The following is a 16,591-nucleotide window of genomic DNA, read 5'->3' on the forward strand; positions in this document are numbered from 1 at the left end:
TTGTTAAAATGAAAATGAGTTGGTTCGCAGCTGGAGCAGACGTGTATGTAATAAAAACTGTAGGTCTTGTGTGAAGAAAGGATTGGACGCAAATATTCTACCAGCCCTGGTGAATTTGACTCCCTCTGAAAATACTGAGTTAGTTATAATAGTTGATCAGACTAATGAGATAAGACCAAAGGGATAAGAAAAGGACTGATGTCTATATTGTCTCTGTCAAAGCAGACCTGGCACACCACAAAAGCTATTTGGCAGTGAGCCTCTGTAATTCATGTGAACATATCAACTGATCTGCCAACACTGCACTACTGAGGGATTCACTCGTTTTTTTTTCCCTCTCATCACGTTTCATATTTGTGCCTGATGGCCAGGTTTGACATAACCTGACGTTTGTCATGGGTTCAAAGGCGGAATTCCCCAACTAACTTCATGTATTCAGCAGAGCAAACAGCAAAACTACTTGTCTATCAAGACGATGAGTCCGGCTGAGCCTGACTGCAGAGCTGGGACAGTGTCTATGCATCTCTTTCCGTCTGTCTTTCTGTGCTGTCAGGCTTGTTAACATCACTGTCAGCTTTTTCTCTGTGACTTCACTAAGGCTGACAGCGGTCCATTCAAAGCCACCATCACGCCAGTCTCTCTGAGGAGAAGACGGGATGAAGCGCAATATGTTGGCAGGCATCTACTCAGAAACTTTAGAGCTGTGAAAAGCAAGTTTTAAAGCAGTGGTGCGATGAAGTTTCTGATCTTTTTCACCAGCTCAATTTTGGCCAAGACAGGCCTATTTTAGTCAGATTTTAGACCAAATCTCAAAGCATCAAAGGAGCCTGTTCAAACCTTCAAATCAAATTCAGAATAACACAGCTTGCATGATATTTAACAAAAACTACCAAAATGATAAATCACTGACAAACAATCAGCTAACCTTCCACTAGCAGGTGCATAAAACAAATTAAAATCATGAACACTAGATGAAATATCAAAGGATCACCAACATGATAATTCAATGCAGTGGGACAAATTTCACAGGAGTCCATCCAATAGCTGTTGAAACATTGCAGTCTAAAGTAAAGAATGTATCAAATAGTCATTTCCACTTAAAGGCCTCTTAATTAGCCTGTTCTATAACCTAAGTATCAAACATAATTATTTACTCTCAAACAAAAGTGCATTCATTTCAACATATTATAGCCTTTCTCTGTATTTTATTGCATTTTCCAAATTGGAAAAACACCCAATGGCTACATGCTGATGCAGGATTAATATCCTTTCATTTTCTCAGTTTTTAATCTCTTTTGGACTCACCTGCATCTCCCATCGAGCTGAAGATGCTCTCAGTGACGGTCATAATGGTGTCTGTGGCCTGGTCATAGCGCCCGATAGGCTCTCCCCTTGAGGTGTACTGACGAACATGTTGCAGGAGATCTCCCAGAGCCTGACTCACCACGCTGGCTGCAGCGCTCACCTTCAGCAAAGGAGATCCACATCATCAACTTTAGTGCTGTGTTTCTTAAGCTGTATTATTCCCTCATTCTTATTCTATCAGGCTTTGGAAAAGCACACTGGACTCATTATCCTCATTGCTTCTTAAGCCGGGTGGCTGTACATGAACTGTGCAGAGTAAATAAATAGCTGCCTCAAGAGTCAGTGCTGTAGCAAAGTCGTTAGTTGCGAATTAGTTTGCAAAACTGGGTCGAACTTGTGATGTACCTTGTTATCTTCTGAGACAAAACAACAAAAAAAAAAAACAATACATGGATCAATAGAGCTCAGTGCACTGTTCAAAATCAAACTGACCTGTTTGAGGAGCTCGCCATCTTCTGTGGCTGAGAGGCAGGCCTGGACACAGCTTTCCACTGAGCGATCCACCAGCTTGCCGGCTTCGATTAACTGCTCCTGGCACACCGGTGAACTGATGGTGGGGCTCACAACCTACCACAACACCAGGTGAAAAGAGAAAACGGTGAAGGAGTGAAGCACTTTAAGGAGGAAAAGTAAAAAATGAGGAAACCTAAGGGATAGTAGCATCATATGGTGCAAAGACCAACAGTGTGAAAGATTTTTTTCTCCAGTTTAAAAGTCTAAATGGTAAAGAAAAAAAAGAACAATAAAAGGTGAAAGCAAAAATTAGAAGTACTCAATAATGACCAAAGTAATCTCTATCTAACTTCCCTCAAACGTAAGCAGTAAACATATTTGACATTGGAATAAATGCACTGCTAAACACCCTTTTCATCACTAAAATCACATTTCACAGAGAACAGAGGAAAGAGAAAAAGGGAGAGGAAAACAAGATTAGAAAAGAATTCAGCAGATGGTTCTCATCAAGCAGCCATACAGAGATGTGAGGATTTGTTTAGTAAATGCAGCTATTCAGTCTGGGAGCCAGGAGGGCATTCAAACTAATTGGAGGCATGTGGGTTGTACAATTAAAGATGTGCAAATATGATGAGGGCACAGGGTATTTAACACTGCCTCGGTGCATCCTGATCTATTCACTCTCCAAAATACTTATTTATAGCTGCAGATAAACTGTAGGTTATTCAGATATTTGAGGCAAAAAACCCTCTACCCTCTACTTATGAGAAAGCAAATGGGAAGTTATTATATGAATTATTGTCATGAACTCAACAAAACAGCTTTAACAATAGCTTCCTGAATGATTTCCTTACACCAACCACAGCCAAGTGTAATATTCACATCCAAGACAGATCTAACATAATAAATGGAAAAAACATTACACCAGCATTTGCATAATATCCGCTGAATTTTCTTTTTTGGGAACCGAGAGCATATTATACCAACACTGATATGATGTGAGTCATTTACTACAACGGGTCGCATATTTAGAGCTTAGCAGCAGTGGAGAATATCCAGCACTCTTTTTTTATAGACAGGTTAATTCAAATCATTTGCATGTTCTGATGTGTTTCTATACCTTAGCACACGCCACCAGCTGGGATGTGGACAGGGCACACTGAGTGGCAGCGGCAATGACCCGGTTCTGCAGCACGGTGTCTTCTGCAACCTGGGCTACGTTCTTGGCCTTCAGCACCAGCATGGCCGCAGCATTGGCCACCGCTTTGGCCAGATTCATCAGGATGTCCTAAAATAACATGTGAGCATAAACTCATCAGCAACATCATATCCCTGCACAGTCTATCCTATCGCATTTTCTGTCGCATCTCATTCTCATCAACATATCTGATTCGATTTCTGTACATCCTCAACAAACACTGTATTAAATTCCAATCATGATTCAGTTCAGTATGAGCTACCTTAAAGAAAAACACAACCTCACCAGCTAGAACGGTGTTCAGTAGAAACAAAAACATCTAGCTAGAATGCTAAAATATTCCCTTCCATATCCCCTGGTCAACGTGTGCTTCTGATTAACCGAGCAACAGTTCCTCAGGATGGAGTTTTCTTTGAACAGCACACAGTGTGGCGTTGATGAGTTACCTGGAACCTCTCGTCGGTCTCGCTCTCTCCAATCTGGCGGAGGAGGTCTCCGCTGGCCTGGCCGATGCTGCCTGCTGCTGTTAGCACCGTCTGTCTGGGCTGCATGCACACACACAGATTGGGAGAAAACCATCAGGATGGAAAACTGCATCATCTTGTTGCTTGAGATGTATGGCTTCTACTTAACCGATACAGTGTTTTAATGTGCTGCATGAAAAACAACATCAGTGCCATTTGAGTTACTTATTTAAAACACACAATTATTTAATATTGCTACACTAAGACACAGCTAACTCTAACAAACAAACTCCTATGGGACACGAGTTAGCTTGCCAACAACTTGCATGCATAATACAGAAGCATATAAAGCTCAGGGTTGCCAGATAGGTTCGTGTATTATGGAGATTACCAGCCGACAACAACACAGTTCATTAACTTCTGAATGATACTTCCACAACAAAAAACTCTGAATAGAACTCAGTGAGAACATTACAGTCCTCGTCCCAAGCAGATGCATACTGCATTAGCAAAAGTGAATGAAGTGTCATTTGCAGTATTTTTAAGTAGGTTCTGTTTCCATGAAGGCACAAAACATTCAGCCTAGCTTCTGTCTGAGGTCTTCAGATAGCTGAAACTAAATAGCAGCAGAGGATGTTAAAATAATTAGGTGTAGTTTGTGGAGGATGTGGAGACATGCTGCATTATTAAGAACTGATATGCTCTCTCAGAGTAGAGTTGCTCCCTGGGAAATTTTATTAACTTTTCAGCTTGTATATTTTGATATTAAAAAAAAAACAAAACACTGTAGACAACCAAATGCACATGTAAAATCTGGCATTTCAAGTAATAAACATGGCGTGAGGTTTCCTGCTGCGTTGGGCTTATCTCCAGACTCAGGCCTCACTTTCACACATTATTCTTAATTTTCTGAATTTCAACGATCTGTTCTCTCCATCCAAGTGCACCCCACCCCGTCTCCAAATTAGTGACTGTTTCCTTTCACATTTTAATTTCTAAACCAACATCTCCCATTATATCTGTCAGGCTTATAGGAGTACACCTGCCACCTGTCAACGTGTCAGATATACAGAAGGAGAGAGCGTGTGGAAGAAAATCTGTTGATACTGTAATACCTGTAGATACAGTGCTAAAACGACATGTTTTGACAAGACATGGTGTCATTATCTTGGGGTTAGAGGTTTCTATGCTCACCTCTCCAGAAGCGGGCTCCACAGCCTTCAGAAGGTCAGACACGGCTCCTGCTAGCGTCCGAGCAGCCCTCATCAGGTCATTACCTCCGCCAACATCATCCTCCATCAGCGCAGCCAACAGCTTCACACCCTTTGACATTTCTGTCAGGTTGGAGGAGATGGTGGTGATGGCACAGCCCACCGCGGTGTAGTCTGTGTCCGTTGGATCGCCTGAGTATGGTGAGACAGGACAGAAAAAGAAAGGGTCATCAATAAATAGATTCCTAAAGATGTGAACAAAACAAAACTTTTCGGAATCTAAATACAGAAAAAAGTGAGTGTTAAGCTCCACAGACACGTGTAGATGATCTAAGCATTCAACCAAGGATCAAATTTTTATCATCAGGAAAACATGCAGAAACCAATGAGAACTGCACAAAACCAATATTTACCTAATCAGAGCAGGATATAAGGGAACTACTAGACTCATACATGTTTTTATACACCTTTTACCAATAATGATTTTAATGAACACCACACTGATGGATGCTTAAAATGCTTAAAAGTCATTCAATGGTGATATTGTTTTAACTCTGTTGAAAGGAGCACCTGTAAAATGTACATAAAATGTAAACTGTAGGCACAGATCTGCACACACTCACTGGCTTCATGAAGGATTCCTAAAAGGCTTTTCCAGCAAAGGCTACACAACAGCACATAATCAAACCTAACTCTGCTATTCAGACATTGACATTAATGATTTGAACTGCAATAAACCCCAGCCAAGCAGACAAACAGAAGACAATCTGCTGAGTCATGACAGGGCCACTGACCAGCAGTGAGGTTCACAACAGAGGCTGTTCCTGCTGTGATGGCGTCAACCTGGGAGTGGATCTCGTGTTTTGACTCGTCCATCTTGTTCTGGATCCATACTTTGGACGCCTGGAAACACAGAGGCAGAGGACACCAAATGTCATGACTTTGCATGAAGAAAATGCACCTAAAACATGGCTCTGATTCTGTATGTGCACTGTACAGTACCATGTCCTGTCCCAGCGGTGGCAGGTTGTCGACCTCCCCTAGGTCGATCTGGGCCTTCTGCACAGCTTGCATACTGGTGTTGATGGTTCCCATCAGAGCCTGCTGTGCTGAACTCTACATGTTCAGGAAAATAAACAGGTTCATTTCTCCCAGAATGCAGCCTGGAGTGACTTTAAATGAAACCTTGCAGAGGGAAGATGATTGTCCCCATTGTGAAGTTAATTGTTAGCATGGAGGAAGAGCCATGAGGAACGAAAAAAGGTGGCAGAGCAGGCAACGATGACACATCTGCTGGGACAGACTCTCGAATGGGTAACTTATATCATTAGCAGGACTTCATCAGGGAATGAAAAATGCACAAACACCATACTCAGAGCCATTTTGCTGTTCTTACCAGCGGTGGCATGTGTCCGCGGTGCATCTGACCCATTGTGATCTGCTGTTGAGCAGATGGCATGGTGCCCATGCTGAGCGACTCGGTGCCAATGGAGCCAGAGCGGATCACCCCTGGCAGCGCCACTGAACCATGTTCCGCCCGGCCCACTCGATTAAACTGCTGCTGCAGGATGGTGGACCTGCATGTATGCAAACAGGCAGTTAGTACATCATTTATGTTAAATGTTTTAATACAAATGCTGAGTGCCATACTTTCAAGGGAAAATCTGTCAAGTGACATGTATTTACAATACTGAAGATTCAAATCACACAATCATTGAGGTTTTCAACTTGAGCTCTCTGCTAATGTGCATTTTGTTCATAAAACCTGAGAGTCCCACAAATCTATTTAAATTGTGTAACTGCAGAGAATGAAGGATTTCAAAGCACGCTTGCTAATTTGGTTCATAAACACAAACAGTGCATATTATCTCCAAACTGATTAATTGTTCTCCTCTCAGCCACTCAAATTACTTGTCTAACAGCTTTGGGCTATGCTAGACGGTGCAGCAGGAGGAAAAGTGCCCGCCCCCCACAAAATGTCCAGACCAGACCAAATCAATTTCTCCAAGCAGAGAAATAATGTGTCTACATGCAGAGTAGTTAGGCGTAAATACAACTGCAGTTTAAGACAGACAGATGATTTTTAAAGAAAAAAACATTGTCTTGTTGTGTTCTCCGTCCACAGTATTGCCCAACTATTGTGCAATACAATATTGTATATAAGAACTCAACTGAGAGTTCCTGGGAATGAGAACAATACAAACTTTTACAATATTCATCATTATTCTGTAACAGCTGCACATGTCCCTCCAAGTACTAAGCCTCCCTACAAAGCCAAAATACGGTAACTACTTCAACTAGCATTTTGAATGGTTGCAATGACGTTCAGTGGAAATCCAATGGCATGCAGATTTAGCCTCTCGGGGAGGCCAAGCATGGAGTGTGAGAAGCTGAATAAGAAGAAGTTTTTGAAATGACATTGATGACATTTCATCACCGCTTTTAAAAGGACAGGATGTTCCTCCTTTGATCATTGGCTGGCGTAATTGTACTGGATATCTGAGGACTATGCAGAGGAGTACCTCAGAATGTATGAAAGAGAAAATATAAAATACCAAAGAGAGAGACAAATCACATTTCAAAGCAAGGGCATTGCTAAGCAGTTCTTGTGCTCTTCCTCTAGTCTTTGCACTGCCATGTAAATGCGATATAGTTTTTTCTTTGGCAAGACTTTGTCATCCACAAATACACTACCAACCTAACACAGAAGTTAAATAACAGTGCAAAATGCAGCCGTATAGATGCAAGCTGGCACAGCAGCAAACACACGAAGACAAGAGCACCAAGATGAAAAAAAGTTACTGAAAAGAAGACAATAAGGGGGCTATGTGACTTTGGGAGAGATTTAACACCAGGCATTGTGACTGTGTTCATTTGTGACAGTGGGCCACTAACACAAAGACGACTGACACTGCAGAGTCTTCCCACTGTGTACTTCTGGAAGACAAAGCTTTGTTTTGTTTTTCCTCGGATAAGGCCCTCCAGAGTTTGGCTTGCTGTGTGTTTGCAGAATTAAAGACTTTTGCCTTCGGTCGTGAATACAAGCCCAGATAAAACAAAAGTGGGGGAAAAAATTAATTTATTAACAAACGCAGCAAATATTCTCCCAGTTAAAAGCATTAAAAGCAATATCAACTGAGGCTAGACAGGAAAAATGGCCTCAGTTACTGTTCACTGAGAATCCACTGTGGACAAAAGAGGGAATACAATCTAATCAGGAAATGTTCAGATAGAGCCTTTGCTTGTCCAGTGCAGCAAAATGTCCTCACATAATGATTATCTCTCAGGATAATATCTAGCTAAGGAAGTGTTCGTGTGGTGAAATGAGGTCCTTGAAGATGGATGTGTGAGCTGTAGTTGAGGGCGGTGGTGAGAAGGAAATTGAAAAAAGGGCTCAGTCTGATATTGTGTTTTGCTAGAATAATATGCAGTAACATTGACAAACCATCATCATACCACAGTTTATACTACACTGTAACACATTAAAGCACTGCAGGTATCATATGGAAACTACTGCAAGGATTAATTCATAAAAGTACATTTATACATTTAAATGTAATATATATTGTTTTTTACAGCGTTTTGTAAAAGTGGTGCACTACATTTTTAAAAAATTGACGTAAGAATTGGCCACCTGTTGAATTAATACAATCGTTAGCTCAGTTAGCTGTGCAGTTAGCAGCCATATTAGCTGAGGTCAACCTGGGACCTTGAAGCACCATGGAATTGTCTGTGTTGACACAACTAGGCAACTTTGGATGGCTGGGAGGTGAGGAGGTTTTCAGACCCACAGCAGAAGGTACCCAGTGGAGAGTGCTGGTGAAGAGTATCGCAAAAATTGGCACAAAAACAGACATACAACATAACCAAGCTCAGCAACCTCCCAGGAACACAGCTGGACTGAGACTGAATGCAGCCCCTGGAACAAGAGGGGTGCAACTAACAATTACTTTCATTATAGGTTTATCTGCCAATTATTTCCATGATTAATCAGTTAAGCAATTAGTTTATAAATGTAAAAAATACTATCATTACAGTTTTCCTAGAAGCTGAACGACAATACTGAAAAAAAAATCGAGCTGGTCCAACTAATTCTGCGGAAGACACAGATGATTTTGACAGATTTCATGGCGATCCATCCAAGAGTTGTTGAGTTCCCTGACCGAGTATTCATTGAGCCAAGCTGCTTGTATGGCTGACAAAACATTCATTATTGTAAGTTAATAATTTACATACTTTTTTGGGGATACGGATTCCTCGAGCATGGTGGACTCTTCATCACCTTCTAACCCAAAGCGGTCCTTGCTTTGCTTCTGCAGGAGAGACAAGACAGATGGACAGGTGTCAGATGGGCACATATTTAATTCTATTTTTAGGCTGTGGATACATCAGGTGATTTTTTTTTAAATGTCATACAAAATAAATATGTGATAAACCTCTTGACTAAGTGCAAGAGTGTGGGCAGTTTTTCCACTTTTGTTAAACTCGCACCTATCACACGTTTAGTTGTGCAGTGTGTATTCCATATCAACTTTCTTAACTGAGAATGGAGACTCACATGAAACGTACGCAGGCAGTAAATGTATGCCAACAGCACTTACTCCACTCTTAATACTAAGCCACTTGAGCTCAGTGATTGCTCTAAACAGCATGAAGTCTTCTTACAATATGCCACATGAGACCGGCTGTCCTGTCCTCCTTTTTATTCAACTGCAGCTGTACAACACAGCAGCCTGAGTATCTGCCGCAAGAGGATATTGATTCATTATGATTCATGTGATTCTCCAGAGATGAACGTCTCACCTTTTTGAGGATGATGTCGATGTAACCAGCAATGAGCTGAGAGATCTGTTCCCCTTCAGTGGTCTGCACCGAGTAGTAGCTCTCCTGGTACTCCCCAAAGTCCTGCACACACACACACACACACAAAAACGTAAAGAAAGCAACCACTGCAGTGCTTGTACTGTATGCTGGCTGAGGATTTACTGTGAGGATTAATGTGAGCCATGGAGCCAGCTAGTTTCAGAGGAATGCTACAAATTGTGTGGTGGTGACATCAAACTGCTGCCACAGAGTCAGATTAACCCAAGAAGCATCCTGGAGGACAATTTATGTAGAAAATGAAGAATAATCTGCAGCATTTTTTCCTGGCATAAAAAGTAAAAAGTCAAACAAATAAGAATATCCAACTCACAGAGCAAAATATACGACTCCTTCAGCATGTGAGGGACAAATCAAACCTTTCAACCTTCATTTCAAATCCCAGTGACACAAAAACACCATAAACCACAAAGCACTCTGCTGAATTAAGAAAGAGAGAGTGTGTTCATTTAATAGAGACAGTTCCTCGACCAGATCTGCAAGATTAAATCCATGTTGCTCACTGACTCTGGGTGCTGACACAAAGCAGGATATTGAAAAGGAAGACAAAAGAGTCTGTTCAATAACTGAAGTGCATGAGGGAATGAAAGGACAGGCAAGCTGTGCAATACGGTGATTGCTTCATGGCCACTGAAGGGAACAGTTGGGTTTGTTGGGAGTCTGTCATTCTTGTTTACTACTGTGGATAGAACACCCAGCGTGGGCAGAATGAATTAAAGATGAAATGGGTGAAAGTCAACAGTACCAAAACTTTGTGAATTGCTGTGAGAAAAAATATCCATATCTGGTATTTCTCTGATGAATCCTGGACTAAGACTGTATCAATGTGCAGTCACGTGCATGAGATTCTTACCAGGGTGAAGCTCTTGGGTGACGCCGCCCACCTCTTCACGGTGGTAAGTGGCCACTCCTGAACCACATCTTTGGTCCTCTCATCCACTCTCATCACAGACTCTTTGGTGATCCCCAGAAGCCGCGGCACCAGCTTATTCTTGCTCTTCATCTTTTCCTGCAATAACAACAACAACAACAAAAAAAAACTCTCTTTAATCTTTCTCCAAAACTTTACAAATGAGACAGACATGATGCCACTAGGCACAAAACAAAAAACAAATTCTGAATCAAACCAGACTACAAATTCTCTGACTGAAGCATTATTTCTTTTTGCCAAGTTTACTTGTTTCAGGGTCATCATTACCCACCATAATACAATCAGTTTCACACCAGTTTGACACTATGCAGAGGATGTAAGCACCATCCCTTACATCCACTTCACTTGCAACGAGCAGAACTTCTGCAATCGATCATCTCAGGTGTCCTGTTTACGCTTTTCTCTCATTAGACCACACTGTATAAATAACAGCGGAATGAAAAAATAAAAATAAATGAGCTAACAAGACACAAAACCCATGACACGAGTAAAACATTTTAAGTGTCAGTGAACAAGTTATGTTCATATCCTTCTGCCTCTATTTCCATAACCCTCTGAGGATATTACTTGAATAAAAAGGAAATAGTAATAGTCAGTAATTAAAGCAATGCGTCTTAATCGGGTCTTTTTAATGTCAAAAACTTCCTTCTGCTGGCAGGGAAAGAAAAATCAGTAGCTGCCATAGGTGAACAGATGGACGGACCGTGATGTGCTGTGACGTAGAGTTGAGTTGTGTAAAAGTCCTAAAGGGTCTGTAAACTCTCAGGCGCTTCCAGGGGGTTACGGGTTAGTCACTACAGGCTGCATTTTTTTTTCCAGGGTTATTTTTAAAAAGTTTCTGCTCCACTGGATTACACACCAGGGTGACAAAATCGCAGACGGTGAGCAGATGTCAAACTGATCAAGGGGAACACAGATCCAAGGCTGGGAGGTGGGAAAAGGTTTAAGATTTGTTTGTTTTACACTCTAAGGAGTAAAAGGAAATGTGTGATTGTGAAAACTGATGATTTAATGAGGTGAGCTCCGGTCTAATAAGAGCTTTCAGGGTGTGCATATCCTCTGGTGCCGAGAGCTTCTGATGAGAAGCCATGAAGTGTCTGACAGGGAGTCAGTCACGGCAGCACTAGTTACCCCCCCCCCCCCCCCAAAGCAATTAAATTAACTAATTTTCTACCAGAGCTCAGCAATGAAATCACAAACAGGGACAACTGGACAGTCCTTCATCGACAAACCGGAAGCATTCCCATGATTTTATGCCGGATGTCCTCCGGCAAAAACTGGTGTGCTGTGGGGGGTGAATGCGGGTTATATGTCCCTCTTGTCATCGCAGTTACACTGGTGTTGAAAATGTGTAAACTGCTTCTTTCAGCAGGCATCTGCTGGCAGCTGGACTTTTTTTGGGGAAAGTTAAGAGCCCTGGGTTCATCAGCATGTTGTCTCCCAGTCTTCGTCTTTCAGTCGACCTGCCCCTCGCCCTCGATCTGAAATAATCTTTCGTGCCACACTCGGCTGCACAGACACATTCGGTTTCCTCTCAGAAAGACACTGAAGTCCCTGCAGACGAGGTGCTGCCAGCGTGTGCGTTGTGTTAGTTTGTGTGAGTACGTTAGTGAAACAGAGCGAAAAGTGAGGCACGGAAGAGGGAAAATAGCTACATTAAAAGGTTGAATTTGAGTTCATCACAACACATTAATTAAAAAAAAGCTATTAGAAAAATCCATTGTAAAATATAATTAAAAGTATAATGTATACAACAAGAGAAAAAAAAGTTTCTTTTAGCAACCAATAACAGACATGAGGTTGTGAGATTACTCTAATTACAAGACATCTGGTAAATTAGTCTTAGAGAGCATTTTTATTATCCAGCACACTTTTGTTTTGTTGAAAATTTTCAGTTCTTTCTTTGGAGTCTAACATTTAACTTTCAAGAAGAGCTGAATAAAAAAAACTATTATATTTAAAGAGGGTTTTTTTTGTTTTTTTTTTTAAAAAACAAAAAAAAGATCTACTTGCTTGCTTTGAGTGGGGCATTTTTTCCTTTTGGTTTAGGTGACATGAGAAGCTTTGAAGGTCCAGGTGGACGCAGACAATTTCCTCACCTGCTGGCTTCTGTCTCCAACCTCTTTATCCAGTTAACGCCAAGCCCAGAGAACAGATTTCACACTCAGGAGATAAAAGGCTCTGCATACGTTTCAATTAATTTCAAAATCTGATTCCCCCTTTTTAAAATAATTCAATTTAAAAAGAACTTCAGGCTAGATTTTTTTCCATTTTTTTAAGGATTGAATGATCTGTTCTTTGAATAAAATGCTGCAGTGTTACTGTATGCTTTACCTCTTACCTTGACCAGGAAGAAGGAGACGCCATATGTCCGCAGAGAGCGAGCCAGTTTGACGTATTTCACTTTTGCTTCAATCTCTGTCATTTCTCCACAGTTTTTGTGTTCCTGTAGGTTGCAATAAACATGTATTCAGCACCTGAACAGTGGGTGTCAAATAAGTTTATTGTAAAATAATCAATATGTGGCTTTCTTAAAAAGGATGTGTACACACCTGGAATATTTTCTTCTCAGCTCCTCTCTGCTTTATGTATTCTTTGGGTAGAAACTCCTTCAGACTGAGAAAGAAAATGTAAAAAAATAAATAAATAAGAAGAAGCTGAACCTCAGACAGAAAGCATGACCTCATTTTGTCTTTTTCAGCCTTAAAACTCGCCAGTACGAGTAACTTTGAGGGGAAAAAAATGCTTTCTTTAAAGTGTCAGATTATTCAATATGGATCTTGGTGCTGTACCACTGGTTAAATCCTCTTGTGGAACAGATGCTTACTCTAAGAATCCAGGTTTGTGTTTATGTTCTATGTGAGGTCCAAACTGGATCTGGGCCTGGATGCCTCCGAACTCACAGGCCTTGTCAAAAGATACGGGGTGAGAACCATTCAGGATGTCATCTCGAGCCTGAAAGACATTGGGATGTGCTGTCAGCTCCACAAAACACAAGTGAATTAGGTACAAAAACTGAACCAGAGTGCATCTGACAGACACACTGTCAGCTTCAGAAAGATGAGTCAGACCTGCACATAAAGCAGATTGAGCTGGACCGGGTCTCGGGAGTCCACGTTCTGATCGGAATAGAAGAACTTGCGTCTGAGCAGAAGGGTCTCGTTCTCGTCCACTCCTTGCTCTCTGAATGTTCTGCTGTGGTCCAGCCAGTTCACTGACAACACAAAATAGAGCCACAGGGGTCAGATTAGAAAAATCCCTTCTAGAAAAAAGGAGACAAATCTTGATATGACTTTTATTATAATCTGAACTGAGTGGTTACAGAGAGAGGAATGGATTTAAAACCAGCGAGGAATAAAAGAAATTCTGGTAGGTAATAATGTAAATTGACCACATACTTGTTTAGCACCTGTATATATGTGCACACATGCCTTTATAGACATTTTTATGTTCTTACGTCATTTTTTATTATAATTCTTTGGCCTGCAGACTTCTTATCTTGGTTGAAGCATCTGCAACAAACCCAATTTCCCCCAGGAATCAATAAAATGACTCTGAAAAGATGATGGTTTAATGAATTACCTACCAAGATGACATGACTATTATCTCCAAGTCATTTCCATTAGAAATTGTGGAACTTTTGGGTGGATGTGGATGTGTCCGTTTTGTAAGTATTTGTAAGTCATTGTTTATTTCTGAAGTCATCCAAACGTAATCGGATTAGAAAACTTTTCTGTATTGACTGAATCCACTGTTAGTAATTACAAAAATTACAATGTAATTTGTATTCAGTAACTGACTACATTTCAAAGTAACATTTCAAAGACCTATTCCCGGAGGTAGTTAAAATGGCCACTGTGTCATGTAACATCCAACAGGTATTCAGCTTAAACACCTTTCTGAAACAAATGACCACCGACTGCACCACCAGGTCAAAAACAGCTTCACTGGACTCACGGTCATCGTCTGTGTGTAGTTTGGCTTTCAGCTTCTCCATTTTTCTCTCGTCTCGCAGCAACGTCCTGTCTTTCTTCAGCGTACCCATCCCATCCTCCTTCTTCTCCTCCACCATCTCCTGGATCAGAGAGTATTCCTCGTAGTTTGTGATGCCTGGAATCAAAAAGGGAAAAACAAACTCATGTCCAAAATGCAATCAGATGCTTAACTTAATGCATGCATTTATAGGGATCCTTCACATTTGTGTGTGGTTGCAGAAAGCTCTTGTAGACCAGCAAAAGCTATTAAAAATGTTAATTAGGTGTATTCAGACTTTGTTTTTATGTCTTGCTGCATTTTTGAACAGACAGAACTGGAAGACACAAATGTTTTAACACTTTGTGAGACATGTAATGCATACATTTTTAAATACCTAATAAATGGCAAATTTCAGTTTTAAAAACGTGGAACCTGTACAGCACAATTCAAAAAAAAAAAGAAAAAAGAAAAGAAACAGAAAGCAAGGAGAAAAGCTATGTACCTATTCTACTGCATATAGTCACGAGCAGCTCTCCCACTGTTTTGGAGTCATCCACCATGATGGTTTTAACGGCCCCGTCCAACATTTTGATTTTCTGGGGCCTTTGCTTCTTCTTGTATTCAAGGATATCCTGCACAAAGACAAAAGGTAAAGAGAAGAGAGCAGAGAACAAGAGTCAAAAAGAGGAGAGAGGAATGCAGGAATTAAATGTAAGGGAGAAAGAGGCTGGGGCTGAAAGTACCCGCTGAGGAAATGATCAAATGCATCCAGGTTGCGTGGAGAGAGGGGAGAATATAGGCCAGAAAACCTCATTTAACGGCTGCCTATCACAGCCCGCTGCTCCCTTCCAATCACAACAATGAGGAGAGATTTGGTTCAGAATAATTGGTCACAGTCATGCCTTCTACCTAGGTTGCCTTTGGTGGATTTGAAGAGGTAGAAACCATTTAGGGCTGCAAAACCAAACCCACAGATGTACTGAGAGGAAGCACTACACGACAAACCAGAGTCGTTCAGGCCTTTGGCAGCGGGGATCAGAGCCATGTGAAGCCATGCATCACTTTTAAAAGCTTCCTTTGATGTTCAATTTTATCCTGTGATTTCATTTTCTCATTCTGCTACACTGTTTTTGTACTCTTGTGGAGGATTTAACTTTAACTTAATTCTGCTATACACCGTCTTCATTCAGAGTTGTTTTAAAGACTGCTTGATGTTAACGTATTAAAGATTTTTATATGAATACAAGTGTGCCTATTAGTCAAAATTAATCATATTGTACTACACCTCGGTCACTAGGTGACCATTATAACATCTGGATTTTGGAGGATACTAAAACAACTACACTGTATACGTGATGTCCTTATAAATGCATGTTTAATGCCCACAGAGTTCTAAAATGTGATGTTGGGTTGGGTTAAACAAGCTGATATATTCACCCCATTGCGGAGCATGTAGTAGTCCAGAGTTCTTCCGGACTCCAGCCAGATGCCTTTCCGAGGATCTTCATCAGACAGAAACAGGCCGTAGTCTGAAGCTGCGGTGAAGAGAAAAACCAGTATTTTAGAGACGGTTCTGATCTCTTCCTTAGACGGAGATCGGAGCATGACCGTGATTTGACAAATGTGAGGTATCAGGAACAAAACGGGACAACAACAACTGCTCATTTGACATTGTGCTGTGATGTTAGCTGATAGAAGCCCAGACGTTTTTTCATACACATCTGTAAACATCATGACATGAATGGAAACGCTGATGTTGGTGCTGTCTGGTGGAGCAGTACAGTCGGGCCCTCCCACCTTCTTCTGAGTACCTATTTTAGTAATGCAAGATGTAAAACATGGCAGGCTATGACTGATGGGTTCACATTAAGAGCTTATGATGATAGGGTCACCTAAAGACAAAACAAAAATATTGTATAGTCATGTAGACCTTAGCGTTACTTTATCAGGTCATATTGTATACAAGATAGAAATGAAAGAAGGAAATTTGAGGGTAAGAAGCCGAACAAATTAAAGATTTAAATATTTCTACTGTTCCTTAATTATATTAAAGAACTTTTTAAAATTCTTATTTTGTATATTGAATCAAATGCTAAAGTATTTATTTGTGAGC

At 40.9% G+C, this 16,591-nt stretch overlaps 1 protein-coding gene across 4 annotated transcripts in view; it reads right to left on the minus strand.

The window, feature by feature from the left end:
- The window catches only part of tln2a (talin 2a), an 86,034-nt gene that overhangs the window by 29,352 nt on the left and 40,091 nt on the right, over positions 1-16,591 (minus strand). For all 4 annotated transcript variants that reach the window (XM_046383035.1, XM_046383008.1, XM_046383017.1 and 1 more), the window contains exons 4-21: positions 15,916-16,013; positions 14,981-15,110; positions 14,461-14,613; positions 13,575-13,717; positions 13,331-13,458; positions 13,056-13,119; positions 12,845-12,949; positions 10,426-10,581; positions 9,495-9,596; positions 8,928-9,004; positions 6,088-6,268; positions 5,694-5,807; positions 5,486-5,594; positions 4,675-4,883; positions 3,463-3,561; positions 2,939-3,106; positions 1,798-1,932; positions 1,306-1,465 (exon numbers count right to left, since the gene is read on the minus strand). In XM_046383035.1, coding sequence (XP_046238991.1) covers positions 1,306-1,465; positions 1,798-1,932; positions 2,939-3,106; positions 3,463-3,561; positions 4,675-4,883; positions 5,486-5,594; positions 5,694-5,807; positions 6,088-6,268; positions 8,928-9,004; positions 9,495-9,596; positions 10,426-10,581; positions 12,845-12,949; positions 13,056-13,119; positions 13,331-13,458; positions 13,575-13,717; positions 14,461-14,613; positions 14,981-15,110; positions 15,916-16,013 — 2,331 coding nt within the window. The remainder of the gene's footprint in view (positions 1-1,305; positions 1,466-1,797; positions 1,933-2,938; positions 3,107-3,462; positions 3,562-4,674; positions 4,884-5,485; positions 5,595-5,693; positions 5,808-6,087; positions 6,269-8,927; positions 9,005-9,494; positions 9,597-10,425; positions 10,582-12,844; positions 12,950-13,055; positions 13,120-13,330; positions 13,459-13,574; positions 13,718-14,460; positions 14,614-14,980; positions 15,111-15,915; positions 16,014-16,591) is intronic.

This window comes from Scatophagus argus, chromosome 1 (assembly GCF_020382885.2).
Source record: "Scatophagus argus isolate fScaArg1 chromosome 1, fScaArg1.pri, whole genome shotgun sequence".
NCBI classification, from domain to species: Eukaryota; Metazoa; Chordata; class Actinopteri; family Scatophagidae; genus Scatophagus; species Scatophagus argus.